Source organism: Zonotrichia albicollis, chromosome 4, assembly GCF_047830755.1.
Source record: "Zonotrichia albicollis isolate bZonAlb1 chromosome 4, bZonAlb1.hap1, whole genome shotgun sequence".
Lineage (NCBI taxonomy): Eukaryota > Metazoa > Chordata > Aves > Passeriformes > Passerellidae > Zonotrichia > Zonotrichia albicollis.
The window spans coordinates 57,126,899-57,140,887 of NC_133822.1; the positions used below are offsets into that span (position 1 = coordinate 57,126,899).

Below are 13,989 nucleotides of genomic sequence, written 5' to 3' on the forward strand. Positions count from 1 at the left end.
GTTCAACTTGTTTTCAACAAGTTTTGAAAATAAACACATTAAAGATGTATTTTTAGGAAAAGGGCTGAGATAGGGACCTGGATAGGCAAAAAGAGACACTTTTGACAGGGTACTGAATCTACCTGTGTCACAAGTTTCCAAGAAAGATAAGGAGGATAATAGCTTTTGATTTTGCCCTTACACTGGATTGTACAGGTTAATTCAGAAAGAACTTTCTCCAAAGCCATTAAAGGCAATAGAAAGCTCTCATTGACTTTAATGAGCTTTTGTTCAGGTCTTACACATGACAGCTGAAAGACTGCCATTGATTGCAAGCCCTAATTTTATAAAGGTCCTTCATATCCCCAGGTTGGAGGCATTTGGAAACATGTAAATGTATAAATAAGAGCATTATAGGATAAAATTTGCCTGTTTTACTTTAAAAATTATGAGAGAGCTTCTCATTGCACATGTGTACATCCAGGAATATATCAGTTATACCATGCACTTATTCATAACTGTTTCTTAGATACCCTCACATATTGTTTGGATAACCATCTCTGCACTGCTGGCTGCCAGCTCTAAACATTTAATCTACACAAAGTACAGTTTATAATGACTTTTCCCTTGAGTTAGCCAGAACATTGAACACAGAATATAAATTGTCACCTTGCTTTTATGCTGATATTATCCTGACTATGCAAGCAAAGACAATACCTGATCTGGCATAAAGTAAACCCTTTAAAATTGTTAAGGAATTTGAAGCAGCAGGGGAATCTAAAACTTTATCATTTTTTTATAATATCTCCTGCATTTCTGATCTAAGAAAGCAAAACCATTGCCAGGAACATTACTTTTATATTTCCTATGCTGTTGAACTATAACCCATAGTAAAAAGGTCCATCAAACAGGAAAACTACCATAATTGAAAACAAAAAAAAAAGAAACTTTAATAAGTGGTACCTTTATTATATTAGGTATTCATTATCACATTTCTGTAGTATGCCAAATAAGGAATGCTACCCTAATATTATAAAACTTCATTCAGAATTTAGAAACAGCAACAGTCAGTTGAAGAGAAATCTTCATGCTAGTCCAAGTAACTGAAAAAAAAATCCAATAACATGTAATTTTTTACCCCTTAAATTATAGTAAAAATATGCAAGTTCTCTAGATGTTTATTGGCTTCTATTCAAAACTGCTATTTTCACTGTTAAGAATGGCTGGCAGATTTCCAAACCTGAAACACATTAGTATTACAGCAACAGTACTCTGTATCACCTGCTATTCAGTATTACACAAAGCATTTTTTAAAAGACAATGTACAATAGCCATTATTTAATGAATTTAGTCCTGTATTAAGAAAAGGTAATGAATATCTAAGTTTTGATCACATACAAAGCTAATAGCATTTCTAATTCAGCACTAACCATATATACCCTGTTATTTTTCTACTATCAGTTAAGGTATTAATTTTATTCAAAGACAAAATTAAGAACAAAAATAGTAAACCTTTTAAATCTTAGTTTAAGCACTTTGATTTTATTTACACACTTCAGGAAAATATGTGTCTATTCTTTAAAAATCCAATTTCAGCCTTGTAAAACCACGCAATAACAAAATATTATTTATTTTATAACATTTTTCTGAAGTAAATAAAGACAATTTAATCAGGCCAAGTTTTGTAGTTTAGAAATTCCTATCTCTTCAAATGTGCATCTAATTCAGAACTTGATTGGTATCAGGGTTTATGCTTTATCAACCTAACCCATTAGGCCATTACACAGAGTTATTCTCCAAGAGAAAAAAAATATTCTGACATCTGTTCTCAATCTGTTTTTCTATAATTTCCTTTTATGCCCCATGTAGCCCATTAAGTTCATCTGGAAGACATTACTGAGTCTCTCTGCACTATAAATGCCTTTCTACTATACAATCACATCAAAGTAGAGGAAATGGCAGCCTACAACACTGTCCACTTAAGCCCCCCACTATTTCTAGTGCATCTTTTGATTAAAGAAAACATCATTTTGAAAGTCAGAATTGTGACACACATGTCCTAATGTGACACACATTTAACCCCATATCTTAAGTGACCTTTATGCTAACAAAGAGAAAAACATTTCCATGTCTTACCATGTCTGTTCCTTACCACTGCTGCAGTCTTAGGAGAGAATTTTTTTTTTCAAAAAGCACATACCTTCTGAATGGCTTGAAAGAGTGATTTCAATATTTTAATTCACTTGTGCAAATAATCTCCAGAGTACAGAAGAGCAGTAAAAATGTCGCAGTAACCTAAAATCTTATATGTGTAGTATGAAAAGAACCTAGAGTGCAGTGAGTCCTTCTAAATGCACTTTCCATTTCCTTTTACAGACAGAAAAATTCTATATTTTAGCATTCTGGAGTTAGTTTCAGACCCTGTGATCTCTTCTGTTCCTTCTGCTTGCATTCAGCAATTGCTGTTCTAATTTAATTTGAGAGGAAAACACCTATTTACAGCTGACTTGCCCATAATGTATTCATCAAAGTAATACAAAGGTCATTCTTCCTGAAGAAAGATAAAGAATTCACTGTCAAAATCTGTCCTGCTAGCTCTCAAAAGTGTCATTGCTGTAAGAAAAGTGATATACTATCTGATGTTAGCTAACAATTGATGATTAATGTGAGCTAAAGGCTAGTGAAGGGGATTTACTAATATTTATAAACAGTAGTGAATGGAGCAAAAATCTGAGGGTATTTAGATTTACCCCAGCATTCTGTCTTGCATGAAAGCTGCATTGTGAGTACCTTGAGGATTTTACCTTGTATGAATTTCTGTATGAGCTGCTGTAAATCTGAAACCAATGTCCAACTGCTAAAGGTTCTTTATGCTCTGAGCCTACATTGGCAATATATTTGTAAGTGAAAAGAAGATTAGTGGCTTTATGACTAAGATTTATGTTGGGAACAGAGAGTGACAGAGAAAAGCTTACTAAGGGAGGAAAGAGATACCTACACAGGATAGACTGACTTAATTCTGTCAGAAAGAACCTCTAAAACTAGATGTTAGAAATCTTGGAAGATAGTAGAAGGAAAATAATAATGAAAAACAGCAGGAAATACAAGCACACAAAAAGTGAGACAAACTAAAAGAAGGCATCACCATTACACGCTCCAAATCAGACAGTGGGCCTATTTTGTATTATTTCTTGAGAACAAATTATTTCAATTTAATAATTGGGCTAAACTTCAAGAAGCCAGATAAACTCATAAGGTCCTTCTTGTCATTAATTCAATTAGTTAGTGGGAGGACTTCTGTATGAAATAGACATGAAATGCACAAGGTGGAAAAATCCAGTCTTGACAGCTTCCCTATAACAAGCAGTAGGCTTTTAAATAACATTAGAGGAATATTCTCCCTTGAAAAGACAGAAAAATCCTGCATGTGGAATAGGGCTAAAATAGTTTGTATTTCCACAGCAGGATACACAGTTTATGCAACTATTTCCTGCATGCTAGATTAAGTTAAAACAAGAACAAGAATCTATACAAAGCATAACAAAGCCAAAACCAAACCCAAACTAGAGTTCAGAGAAAGAATTTACTGTCCTGCTGACAAAAAGATGCACACTTTTACCCATAAAGAAAGAGATTTTATGGATTGCATTTTCTTTTCCTTCAATATGCAAAGAAAATTTTAATATTTACTTTGGGAAAAGTTTTAAATATCTCTACTACTGTCCACTGACCAATTTACCAGTTCACGCTTATTAAGCATGGTTACAGTTCCCCAGTTCTTTATCCCAGCACTGGCACTAAAGCAGGACCAAGTTCCCAGGAGGGAATCAATCCAAATTGTATCAGCTGGCAAAATGTCCTCAGGGAGCATCTGTCAGCTACAGGGAGCTGGCTCACCCTCTGGCTACAGCTCCAGCATATTCCTCCAAAATTAAAATCTCTACCACATCCCCTTCCATGTGGGGAATTGAAGGAAGTCCTTATTCTTTTTATAGTAGCTAAGAAAAAACTCAGTATCGGCTGACCAAGATATTTTACAAAGTTTAATAATTCTCACAAAAACAACAAAACTACACTCACAATCAATTCATACTCACTGTGTTTCATATGCATAGTTTTTCAGTTGCAAAGTGTGACATACAGAGAATTTACTTACAGGACCAAAAGCGTTGCTGTCAAAGCTGTGCCCATGGTGATCTCCTTCCACCCAAATATGACCGTGTGGAACTTTCACATACTTCTTTTTGTATCCAATGGTTCTAAGCAGAAATGGAAAAAATGGTTAGTTTAAAAGATTTTAGAAACAAACATCTCCCCAAAAACCCAAAAACCAAAATATAAACAAAAACCCCCAAGTCCAACAATGTTTTGTTAGGAAAAATTCGCATATTTCTGAGTATGGCATTTGACCTTGCATACAACTCACCATTAGTTTAAACTGCCTGCACTGAATTCCTTTGGATTTCAGGAGTGTTACTCAAGTCAAAATATATAAAAATTTTTGTATGAGCTGGTTGCATTATCAAGTGTTTACTACATTGTTTTGTCAGAAATCACAACACAAGAAAGGGACTTTTCAGTTAAAAATAAATAATAGGTTATTCACTTCAGTTCTGTAGTAACAAAATTTTGAACCATAATATTTTATCTCAGATAAATACCAGTTAACATTCATATCTTGCAGTCACATAATGAAAAAGTTTAAGACTGTTTTTCTTCATCAAAAATATACTGTTGTATCTGAACTGGCCTCAGATTCCTGCAATTATTCTGTCCTGGGGGTAGGATTTGTTCAGCTGCCACAAGCTAAACAGGATAAACCTTTAAGAGAAGACCAAGTGATGAAGAAAAATGGCATTGATGCCATCCTCTACAGAAAATCATACTGCTGCAGCATGTCCCAGTATTACAAAATGACAAACTACAGATTAGTACTAAAGCTGAGGTGCAGAGGATGCAAAATTCCTGTATTTAGTTCCCCAAGTAGCTGTCATTTTCACAATGCCAGTCTGCCTTCTACCACACACTTCTGCTTTCTTTCAGATGGGACCTGTTATTCTGCAATCATTCATGCAGTGATGTTGTTGTGCTTTAACCACAGACAGCAATTGTCATGCACACTGAATTATTACCAGGATAAAGTATTTACAGATGGGACTATGAAGAGTGATACCTCTTATTTAGTTTTGAATAAACAAATCTGTCCATCTACAGAAACAGACTTTTGATCTAGCTTGTTGCCTCCAGCTGCTCATTGCTTTTCACTGTCTGGAAGATATGCCCTCGCAGCAGAAGGTAGAAGGAGCTACTCTAAAACTAAAATAAATTCAACTGAAGACAGAAAAGCATCTTCACCAGGAGACTGAGCTGAACTGTGCAACAGCACTAATCAGGGATATTCACAAGTCAAAATGAAAAATATTGGGTTTGGGAAGGCTTGTTTTGGCTGGGGGGGAGGGTGAGTATGTTAAAAGGATGAGCTAATCAATAACCTAGAGGCCATGGAATATTAGATGAATAAGGAATCCTCAAAAGTACATTTTATTAACTTTGACTGTATTAATCAAATAAGAATAATAATTACTTTATTTGTAAGTCACAAAATCTGAATAATCCTTTTTCAAACAGCTATTTTTTGGCAGCTAAAAGGATGACCATTCCAGTACTATATTCTAATGGAATTCTACATGTACTTTCATTGAAAGCTGAAAAAATAATAGACTATTTGCAGAAAAGAAAAAGACTGAGCTTCATTTTTTTTCTAGAACAGTTCCATATTACACATTATTCAAGACTGAATTCCTGAAGCATTCAAAACAAAAATGCAAAACTGTCCTAGTTGGTAAATATATGATTTCCTAAATACAATGAGTACATTATAATAATTCAATTATGCTAAAAAAAGCAATTTATTACTATGCAAATCCTTTTTTTTTTTTAAGAGATATGGCATGCAGTTTGGACAATAAAGTTATTTACATTTTCAGATTTCATAATCCTTCATCTCATTGATTGTTTCTTTTACAAAGTTTAAAGTATAGGTTGAGAGTTGTTCATTAATTCAGCTGTTTGATTAGACACTTCTGAAAATTATTAAATGGGTCTCTTCCATCAGTGATAAAGGCAAACAATAGCTAAAAAAATATTTAATTTTCTCTTCCATTCGTCCTCCTGAATGCACAAGAGTATATTGTGATAAAGTTTTGTACCCTTACAGACTTCATGCACAAGACTAAATTTCACTCAGAAGGGGAAAGGATTTGAAAGTTAATTCTACTGATGTCAGGAAATTAATATGGCAAAGGCCAGTCAGTGACTCAAATTCAGACCTGACACAATCTCTTATCCCTAAATAATCTCCTCCTTTATTATGATTGGGAAATCACTAAGAGGAAGGAAAAAAAAGTTTTGTAAAAAGTACTTAGAAATAAAATTGGAGGAAAAAAAATGGTCTGCATGGATAGGTCTCTTGCAAAAGAGATCCTGTGAAAATCAAAGGGTTTAACACAGGTGTATGGTGTGTTCTTTAAGGCCTAAGGCAAAAAGAGAAAGATTGCAGTGTGCATTAACTATAATTGGTTCTTTTTATTATTTCTAAAACATGGTAAATACATATTCATTTTCTTCTCTTGAGATAAGCATCATAAACCAGAATATTTTTCTACAATTGTGCAAAAATAAAGTCTCTTGTAGTGACTAAAGAGGAATTAAATACAAATTCTCATACTGAAAAAGCGGATTATTGTATACAAGTAGTTTTTACTTAGAGGAAATAGAATGAAAATTTACAATGTTAATAAACATATTAAGGGAATAGGGGGAAAAAAAAGAAATTGAAAAGAAACAAAATCAGCAGTTCTAATTGTCTGCTTTAGTAGAGAGGAGTGATACTTCATGAGTAAATACCTTAAACTCAGCAGTTAAATGTAAAACATTCTGCCATTTCACGTATTGGTTATATAAATCATCAAATTTTGCCCATGTGGAGGCTAAAAAAAGAAGATATATTGTAAAAAATAAGTGCCCTCATACAAGGGAACAGAAGAAAGGCAAGAAAATCTATTTTCCTAGAGCAATTACTTCAAAATCTTACTGCAGCATTTACATAGGGCAGTTATCTGGGCACTCTGTATTCTTTCTAGAAATCCTATTGCAAACACTGTCCTGTGGAACACTCTGGAATTTGAAAACAAACTTCTATTCAAGATCTCTACTACATGCATTGATAACAAACTACAGCAAAGGCTCATGTTACAGTGAGCTGGACCATCTGTTTCTTGATATTGGTTTTAATTTTTAAAATAATTTCATTTTTGAGTTACTCCAGAATAGAGCAATCAAGTCATGCTGCAAACAAACCAGGCTACAGGCTTTAGAAAGTCATGTTTGGTTCATTATGGTAGGTTATTTTTAACTACTCTTGCAGAGACTATATTAGTATTTTTAAAATAAAAAACCACAAACTTGATTTTCTTTCCTAAGAAGAGAATCCAAATTGATTCATAGTCAGAATTAGTCATTGTCCCTCTCTTCCATGAATTCTGCAGAAATTTTAATCTCTGACCAAAATTGCAAGGAAAAGACCACATGTGTGTGTTGCAGTGGCAATATGGCTCCTGGTCTAAATGCACAAACTACCATTTATTAGTTTCACTAGCTAAACATTTTAGCTGGGCATTCTGAAATAAAACTATTGTCCATCACTTTGTACAATCGTACAAGGCCAATTTACTAACACAAGCAATTTTGAAAAGTGTTGACTCCACCCTTTTTCTTAGGAGAGCCTTGCAGACTGCTATCACATTTGAGGGTTTAGATCTGTGTGAACGAATAACACTTATAAGTGTAATGACCAATAGTTCAGTGAAAAATAAATACAATTCAAAGTGAAAAAATACTTTAGAATGCTTATAGCACTCTTCAACAATGACTGCAAAACTAATGGCAAATACCAATTTAAAAGCACTACTAGCTCATCAGGAATTTTACATAAATTCCTTGTGAGAGGTCTTTGCTACAAAGGATTTGCACGCAATAATATATTTTGAAAGCATTACAAACTTCTCTTTTTCTTTCTTAGTCATCCTTAGACTTTCTTAGTCATCCTTAGAACATCCTTAGACTCATTTCTCTGACTGACTGTAACCATGACCTCTGTTAGCTCTCACACATGAAGTTTTTAATTAAATTTAGAAGATATCTGGATGAATTCTTAAGAGAAAAATTGCTGTAAGTAATAATTAGCTTAGTATTTGTTAATTTCATATCTAGCTCATTAGGATGAGTTATAATTATTGAACAATCTCTTGAACTTCATAAAGCCTCTACTAATGAAGAGTAGTCTTTCACTTCCTTAAATTTATTATCTTAGAATAAAAAATAAAAAATATTTCACACCTCTTATTCTTCCCATTCAAATGGTTTGCTTTAGCAATATTACAGGCAAAGACATGAAACTACCCAGATTTTGATATATAGAACACAAACATATGTCAAAAACCATACTGGTGTGAGCAAAAGAATAATTTCAGATTTTACGGAAGTCTTCGACACATTAGTAATAATCACCTGTGCTGCTGTTGCTCAAACTGTAGTTGAAGTCTCATTGGCTTAAGAACAGGGTCTACCAGAGCTGCAGTTTTCTTGTTCAGAACATAATGGAATTGCATTTATCTTTTTAGACATTTTTACAGAAGTTGGTCTGAAATTCTGATTTACTTTTTTCTTACATATGAGGTACATTTTGAACCTTTGCAAAGTTTTTTTTTTCTCCACAATTTAATAGCTAACAGATGTACTTATAGCTATCCTTGGCTGAGAAATAATTTCAATCTTGACAGTCAAAAATGAGCTCTATATGGTATTCTAACCACCTGCCCACAAGCAAGAAAAATCTGCTTTTTTAGGATGCTGCAGCAGTGCCAAAGCAAGCAACTTGGCTCGATTAAGCTGGATGAGGAATGATTCCCTTCAGTTTGATTTGACCTTGAGAAATCCAAAGGTCTCCGCAATCTGCATATCTTTGGATGTCAACAGGGAACAAACACTGTAGATAATGTCCTGTTGCAGAGGAGATGAAACAAAAATACAAACTCTTGTAAAATAGGTAGTCTCTATCACACTTAAGAACAACTTTCTCCAAGCAACATGAATTGCTGTACATGTTTATTGGGCTTGCATGGCCAGGTTTTGGTAGCATGAGGTCTACAGGGGTGGCTCTGTGAGAAGCTGTCCCAAGCATCTTCCATGTCCAAAAAGGGTAATGCTGGCCAAGATGGACCCACTGCTGGCTATGGCCAAGCCCCTCTGCAGTAGTGATAGGGCCTGCGGGATAATGGAGTAAAAGGGGAAAAGTTGCTCTACAGTGGTAATTTCACCAAGAGAGTGATATTATATTTTAGCTGTGTACACACCAGGGTCAGTGATGAAGGAGGAGGAGGTGGCCCAGATACCAGAGCAGAAATTCCCTTCCAGATCCTGGTGCAGACCATGATGAGTCAGGCTGTGCCTCTTCAGCCCATGGAGGTCCATGGTGGAGCAGAGTTCCACTTGCAGCCCACGGAGGACCCCACAATGGATCAAGCAGATGCTTGAAGGACACTGTGACCCCAAGGGAAGCCCACTCTGGAGCAGGGTCCTGGCAGTCATGTGGGCCCATGCAGACAAGAGTCCACGCTGGAGTAGGTTTCCCTGCAGGACTTGTTACCCCACAGAGGACCTACACTAGAGCAGTCTGCTCCTGAAGGACTGCACTGAATTAAAGGACTCCTGCTGGAGTTCATGAACTGCAAAGTGTGAGAAGGAGTCACCCTGGAAGAGCTCATGTTGGAGACTGTCCCATCAGAGAAACACCAAGATCAAGCAGAAGAAGAGTGTGAGGAATCCTCTCCCTGAGGGGAAAGGAGCAGCATAGATGTGATGAAATGATCACAACACCCATTCCATGCTCCCCTCCACCACTGCAAGGGAAGAGGGAGAAAAAATGGAAAGTTGAGTCAAGGAAGAAGGGAATGATGGAAGAAGGCATTTTAAAGATTTGGGTTTATTTCTCATCATCCTACGCTGGTTTGCTTGGTAATAAAATGCATAATTTCCCTGGAAATTAGTGTATGCTGAGTCCATTTTGCCCAAGATGGTAACTGGTGAGTGATCTCTGCTTGCCCTTATCCCCACCCCCAGGACTTTTGTTCCATTTTTTCTCTCATGTCTGAGGAGGAGAGTGATAAGCAGCTTTGGTGGGCACCTGGCATTCAGCCAGGTTCAACACACCATAATGTGGAACTTTTTCCACATACATCCATCTTAATCAAATCCACAGAATGAACAAATGCTAAGATATTCAATTTCAAGTGACACCCAGGTCCCAAAACATGAACCTTACTGCAATATAACATGTAAGTTATATTAGTATCACTGCAGGCAATCTTACACATGACACTAAACACCTTCCAGCTCCTAAGAAATCTCCTTTTTCACTTCCAACACACACATACAGCCATCTGCGCCTTCCTACTTTAACTCTTCCCTTACACATACATAAAGGCAGTGTTATATTTATGAAACAACTTTTTTTTTTTTTTGTGAAGGACACCTACAGACTATGCATGAGAGTAAGCAAATAGATTAGGGAATATTCTTCTGCTGTGTGCAGCTATTAATTTTTGCCTCAGAGCTGAAATGTTTTCCATATAACCTACAGATCCACCAGCTATTGACAGGCCTGACTATAAAAAATGCATCCAAACTCAGAACCTGGAAAGTGCTGGAGGATTCTTAATGCTTCAAGTATTCCTTCATAAGCATTGCCAGACCTGCTATATTGAGAAGGGAACACACAAAGGAAGACATGTAAATGACAGAGATGACACAATCTGAAACAAAATAATCCCACTCAGTGATATTAGGAATAGCCATTATGGAGGCAGAGACTCCCTCTGCCTACAATTGGGTAATTTTTTGGTTATATAAACTGTTGTACTTTTTGCCATCAAATATTTTGAAGTCTCAGGAAAAATGAACACTAATTTACTGGTTTCCTCATTTGGAACAGAATTATGATTAAAAAACACCCCCTTTACACAAAGCAAGCTGAACTACAAATGCTATCTCTTTTTTCCCAGCTACAGTGTTCCTACTAAAGTGCACCAGTGCAGGTTCCTGTATCTCAACAGGGCTACAAATAAGTAGAAATCTGATATGGAAAGTACAGGAGATGTTGTAGTTCTGCTTCATTAATTAGATAATTTCTCACAAAGCATGTCATTCTTAAAAAAATGGTGATTTACCCATTACTTGCTTCACCAGCATCAGCATAATGCAGTTAACAACTTTTAAAACACATGATATTCAGGAAAATTACTGGATTTGTGCATATTTATCTAAAATGATAATATGATTGAAAGGACAAAGAATGAGCCAGTTCATCTGCTAGGGAGATTAGACTCATTTCAAGCCTTGTTAACACCTCATTTGTATGAGAGGGCAATGTAACAAGAAAAAGACTAGAAACAATTATAAGAGTGAAAAGATATGAGATCATTGATTGTGAGATTCACAAAATTTATGACATCATTGCTATGAGCAAAAGTATCTTTCATAGATCAATTTACCAGAAAGGATACTAATCATACTTCTGAATCCAGGTATGTTTGACCAAAATATACCAAAGACTTAGAAGGAGATATTTATGTCTCTTAACTCCCTTAATATCACATAATTTCCCAGATAATTGCTCCAGTTTATATTCAAGGCATATGTCAATGCAATTAATTTTCCTGTTGTTTCTTTCCCCCTTCTTTCCTGAATTTTCAAAATACCCTCAAAATACTCCTGCTTTTTAATGAGGAAGCAGCTATGGAGCTGCTGCTGTTCTGTATGACCAATACACATGATAAAATAAATTCTTTATCTCAATGCTCTTTACCTTTCTATATCTCTTTCTGGAGAAGATTTTCATGATTTCTGCCATTCACAAATAATGTTTCCCAAAGCTGTAATTTAATTTCATCTTGGATAATGATATGAGTTGATAGCATTTCTAGAATTTATTTTCCTGTGCTTTAAAGATACAGTATATATCTAGGGCCTAGGTTTTTCCCCTCTTAATACTTTTACCAATATGTAGATGTTTGCATCACAAAGGTCTGTTACCCTGGTGCTGGCAAGCATTCTGTAGGCTGATTCAAAAAACTACAGCTGACAGAAGCTCTTTTCTATGTCTTGTGAACTGTAGAGTTCTAGAGGTTGTACTTACCAGCAATGCCAGGGGATCTGGATTTTAAGGAAATAATTTCTCATTGGGTAAAATTTCTTTTCATTCATTTGCAGTCACTTTTTATGATTCCCATTTCCAGCCTCACATTGTTTTTCTGTATTCATACTACCTCCCTTCAGGAACTGTAAAAGGCCACTGCACATCCCCATGCACATAACACTCAGCAGCACAGGAATTTCCCTCTGTTCCTGAGAGTTTTGCTTACCTAGTCAGGAGGCATGAAGCATTTAATATTGTTTGTCCCAGCAAAGCAGAACTAATTTGCTCCCACTGCTAAGAAAGATCAACCAAGAGTGGCTTCCCTCACAGAGACGACTTTATCATTTCTCCTGCAACATCCGTGAATAGTTTTGTACTTGGGCCTTCCACACTATACCCTTTATATTGTGTGCTCCTTTCTTTTCCTTTTCATCTGTTCTATCTCTAGCAACATTCTTATTTTATGATTCTTTCCACAGCAGATCTCCTTGTTCAGGAAAATACAATTTTGCTGAATTTTGATGAAGCTATGGATGACCTCTGCAAACCTGTTTTTGAAGTAATAAAGGTAATTCCAGAATCAGGGTTGGGTTTGGGGTGTTCTGTTTGGTTTTTCTTTTCTTGGTGGGGGAGGGCTGTTGTTGGTTGGTTGTTGGTTTTGGGTTTTGTTTTGTTTGGGCTTTTTTCCCAGATTGATTAAATCTAAAGCAAAATACTGCAAAGGTGGCACTGTGGAAAATCTGTTTAAGGACCATATTCTTTACAAGGTCCATTTATAACTTACATTACTATCTCCAACAATATTGAGAGCACTATTATTTAAAATGAGCATTAGAAAATTCTATATTTAAAATCAATATGTACTTCTCAATTTATTCAACAGTGGATACTATGTAAAGATAACTGCATATACTAGATGTGTGGCAACAGAAATTACTGCACACTTTTACACAAATCTGTCACTGACATTTGGAATACTGAAACTACTTCATTCTTTTGCTCACCATATTCTCTTAATCAGAAGAACTATAATTATTTTCAGGATAAAATTTGCAAGAAATACAAAACAGTAATTTTGTGTTGAAAAACAGAGCAATCCTTCTTAGTTGCATAACTTTCATCTAGATGGCTAACCAGCTTATTGATTCAGGAGAAAGAAAACATAAAATATCTCATTTTTCTCTGCAAATCTTTCACTCGTGAATCTGTGATTCTGATACTATGCCCTTTCAAGTTAAGATTATGAAAATTATTCACTTTGGTTCTTTTGATAAAAATCCCATTAACCATTAACCACATAAGTGTATAATTTCATTACCTTCTCACATTTCTCTGTTAGATTATATTGATAATTAACATGACAGGGTTTTGCTAATATCATTAGCAGATATTAACAGTATCATATTAAATCATATATTAGATGGGAATAATTTGTTAGATTCATTATCATTAGCTTCATCATTTTACCAAGGTAAAAACTTACTAGCTATTCTAGGTAATCTAAGTGAATTACCAAACCCTGACATCATTGTCAGATTGGAAATTATACCTGTAATGATGGGAGGACACATACAGCCCAAAGAGGTATTGCAATCAAAAATATTAATTCCTACACCCTCTTTTTATTAATATTGAGCTAACTGAGAACGTTTTAGTTTTAGGCACATTTTAAGGAGTCAAAGACAATGGTTTTGAAGTGAATTTCAAATGTGTGATACTACTAAGATGAAAACTTCGCCTGATATGTAATGGCTTCT

At 35.3% G+C, this 13,989-nt stretch overlaps 1 protein-coding gene across 3 annotated transcripts in view; it reads right to left on the reverse strand.

The window, feature by feature from the left end:
• The window catches only part of IMMP2L (inner mitochondrial membrane peptidase subunit 2), a 419,753-nt gene that overhangs the window by 92,339 nt on the left and 313,425 nt on the right, over nucleotides 1-13,989 (reverse strand). For all 3 annotated transcript variants that reach the window (XM_074539894.1, XM_074539896.1, XM_026790365.2), the window contains exon 5: nucleotides 4,136-4,238. In XM_074539894.1, the coding sequence (XP_074395995.1) occupies nucleotides 4,136-4,238 (103 nt within the window). The remainder of the gene's footprint in view (nucleotides 1-4,135; nucleotides 4,239-13,989) is intronic.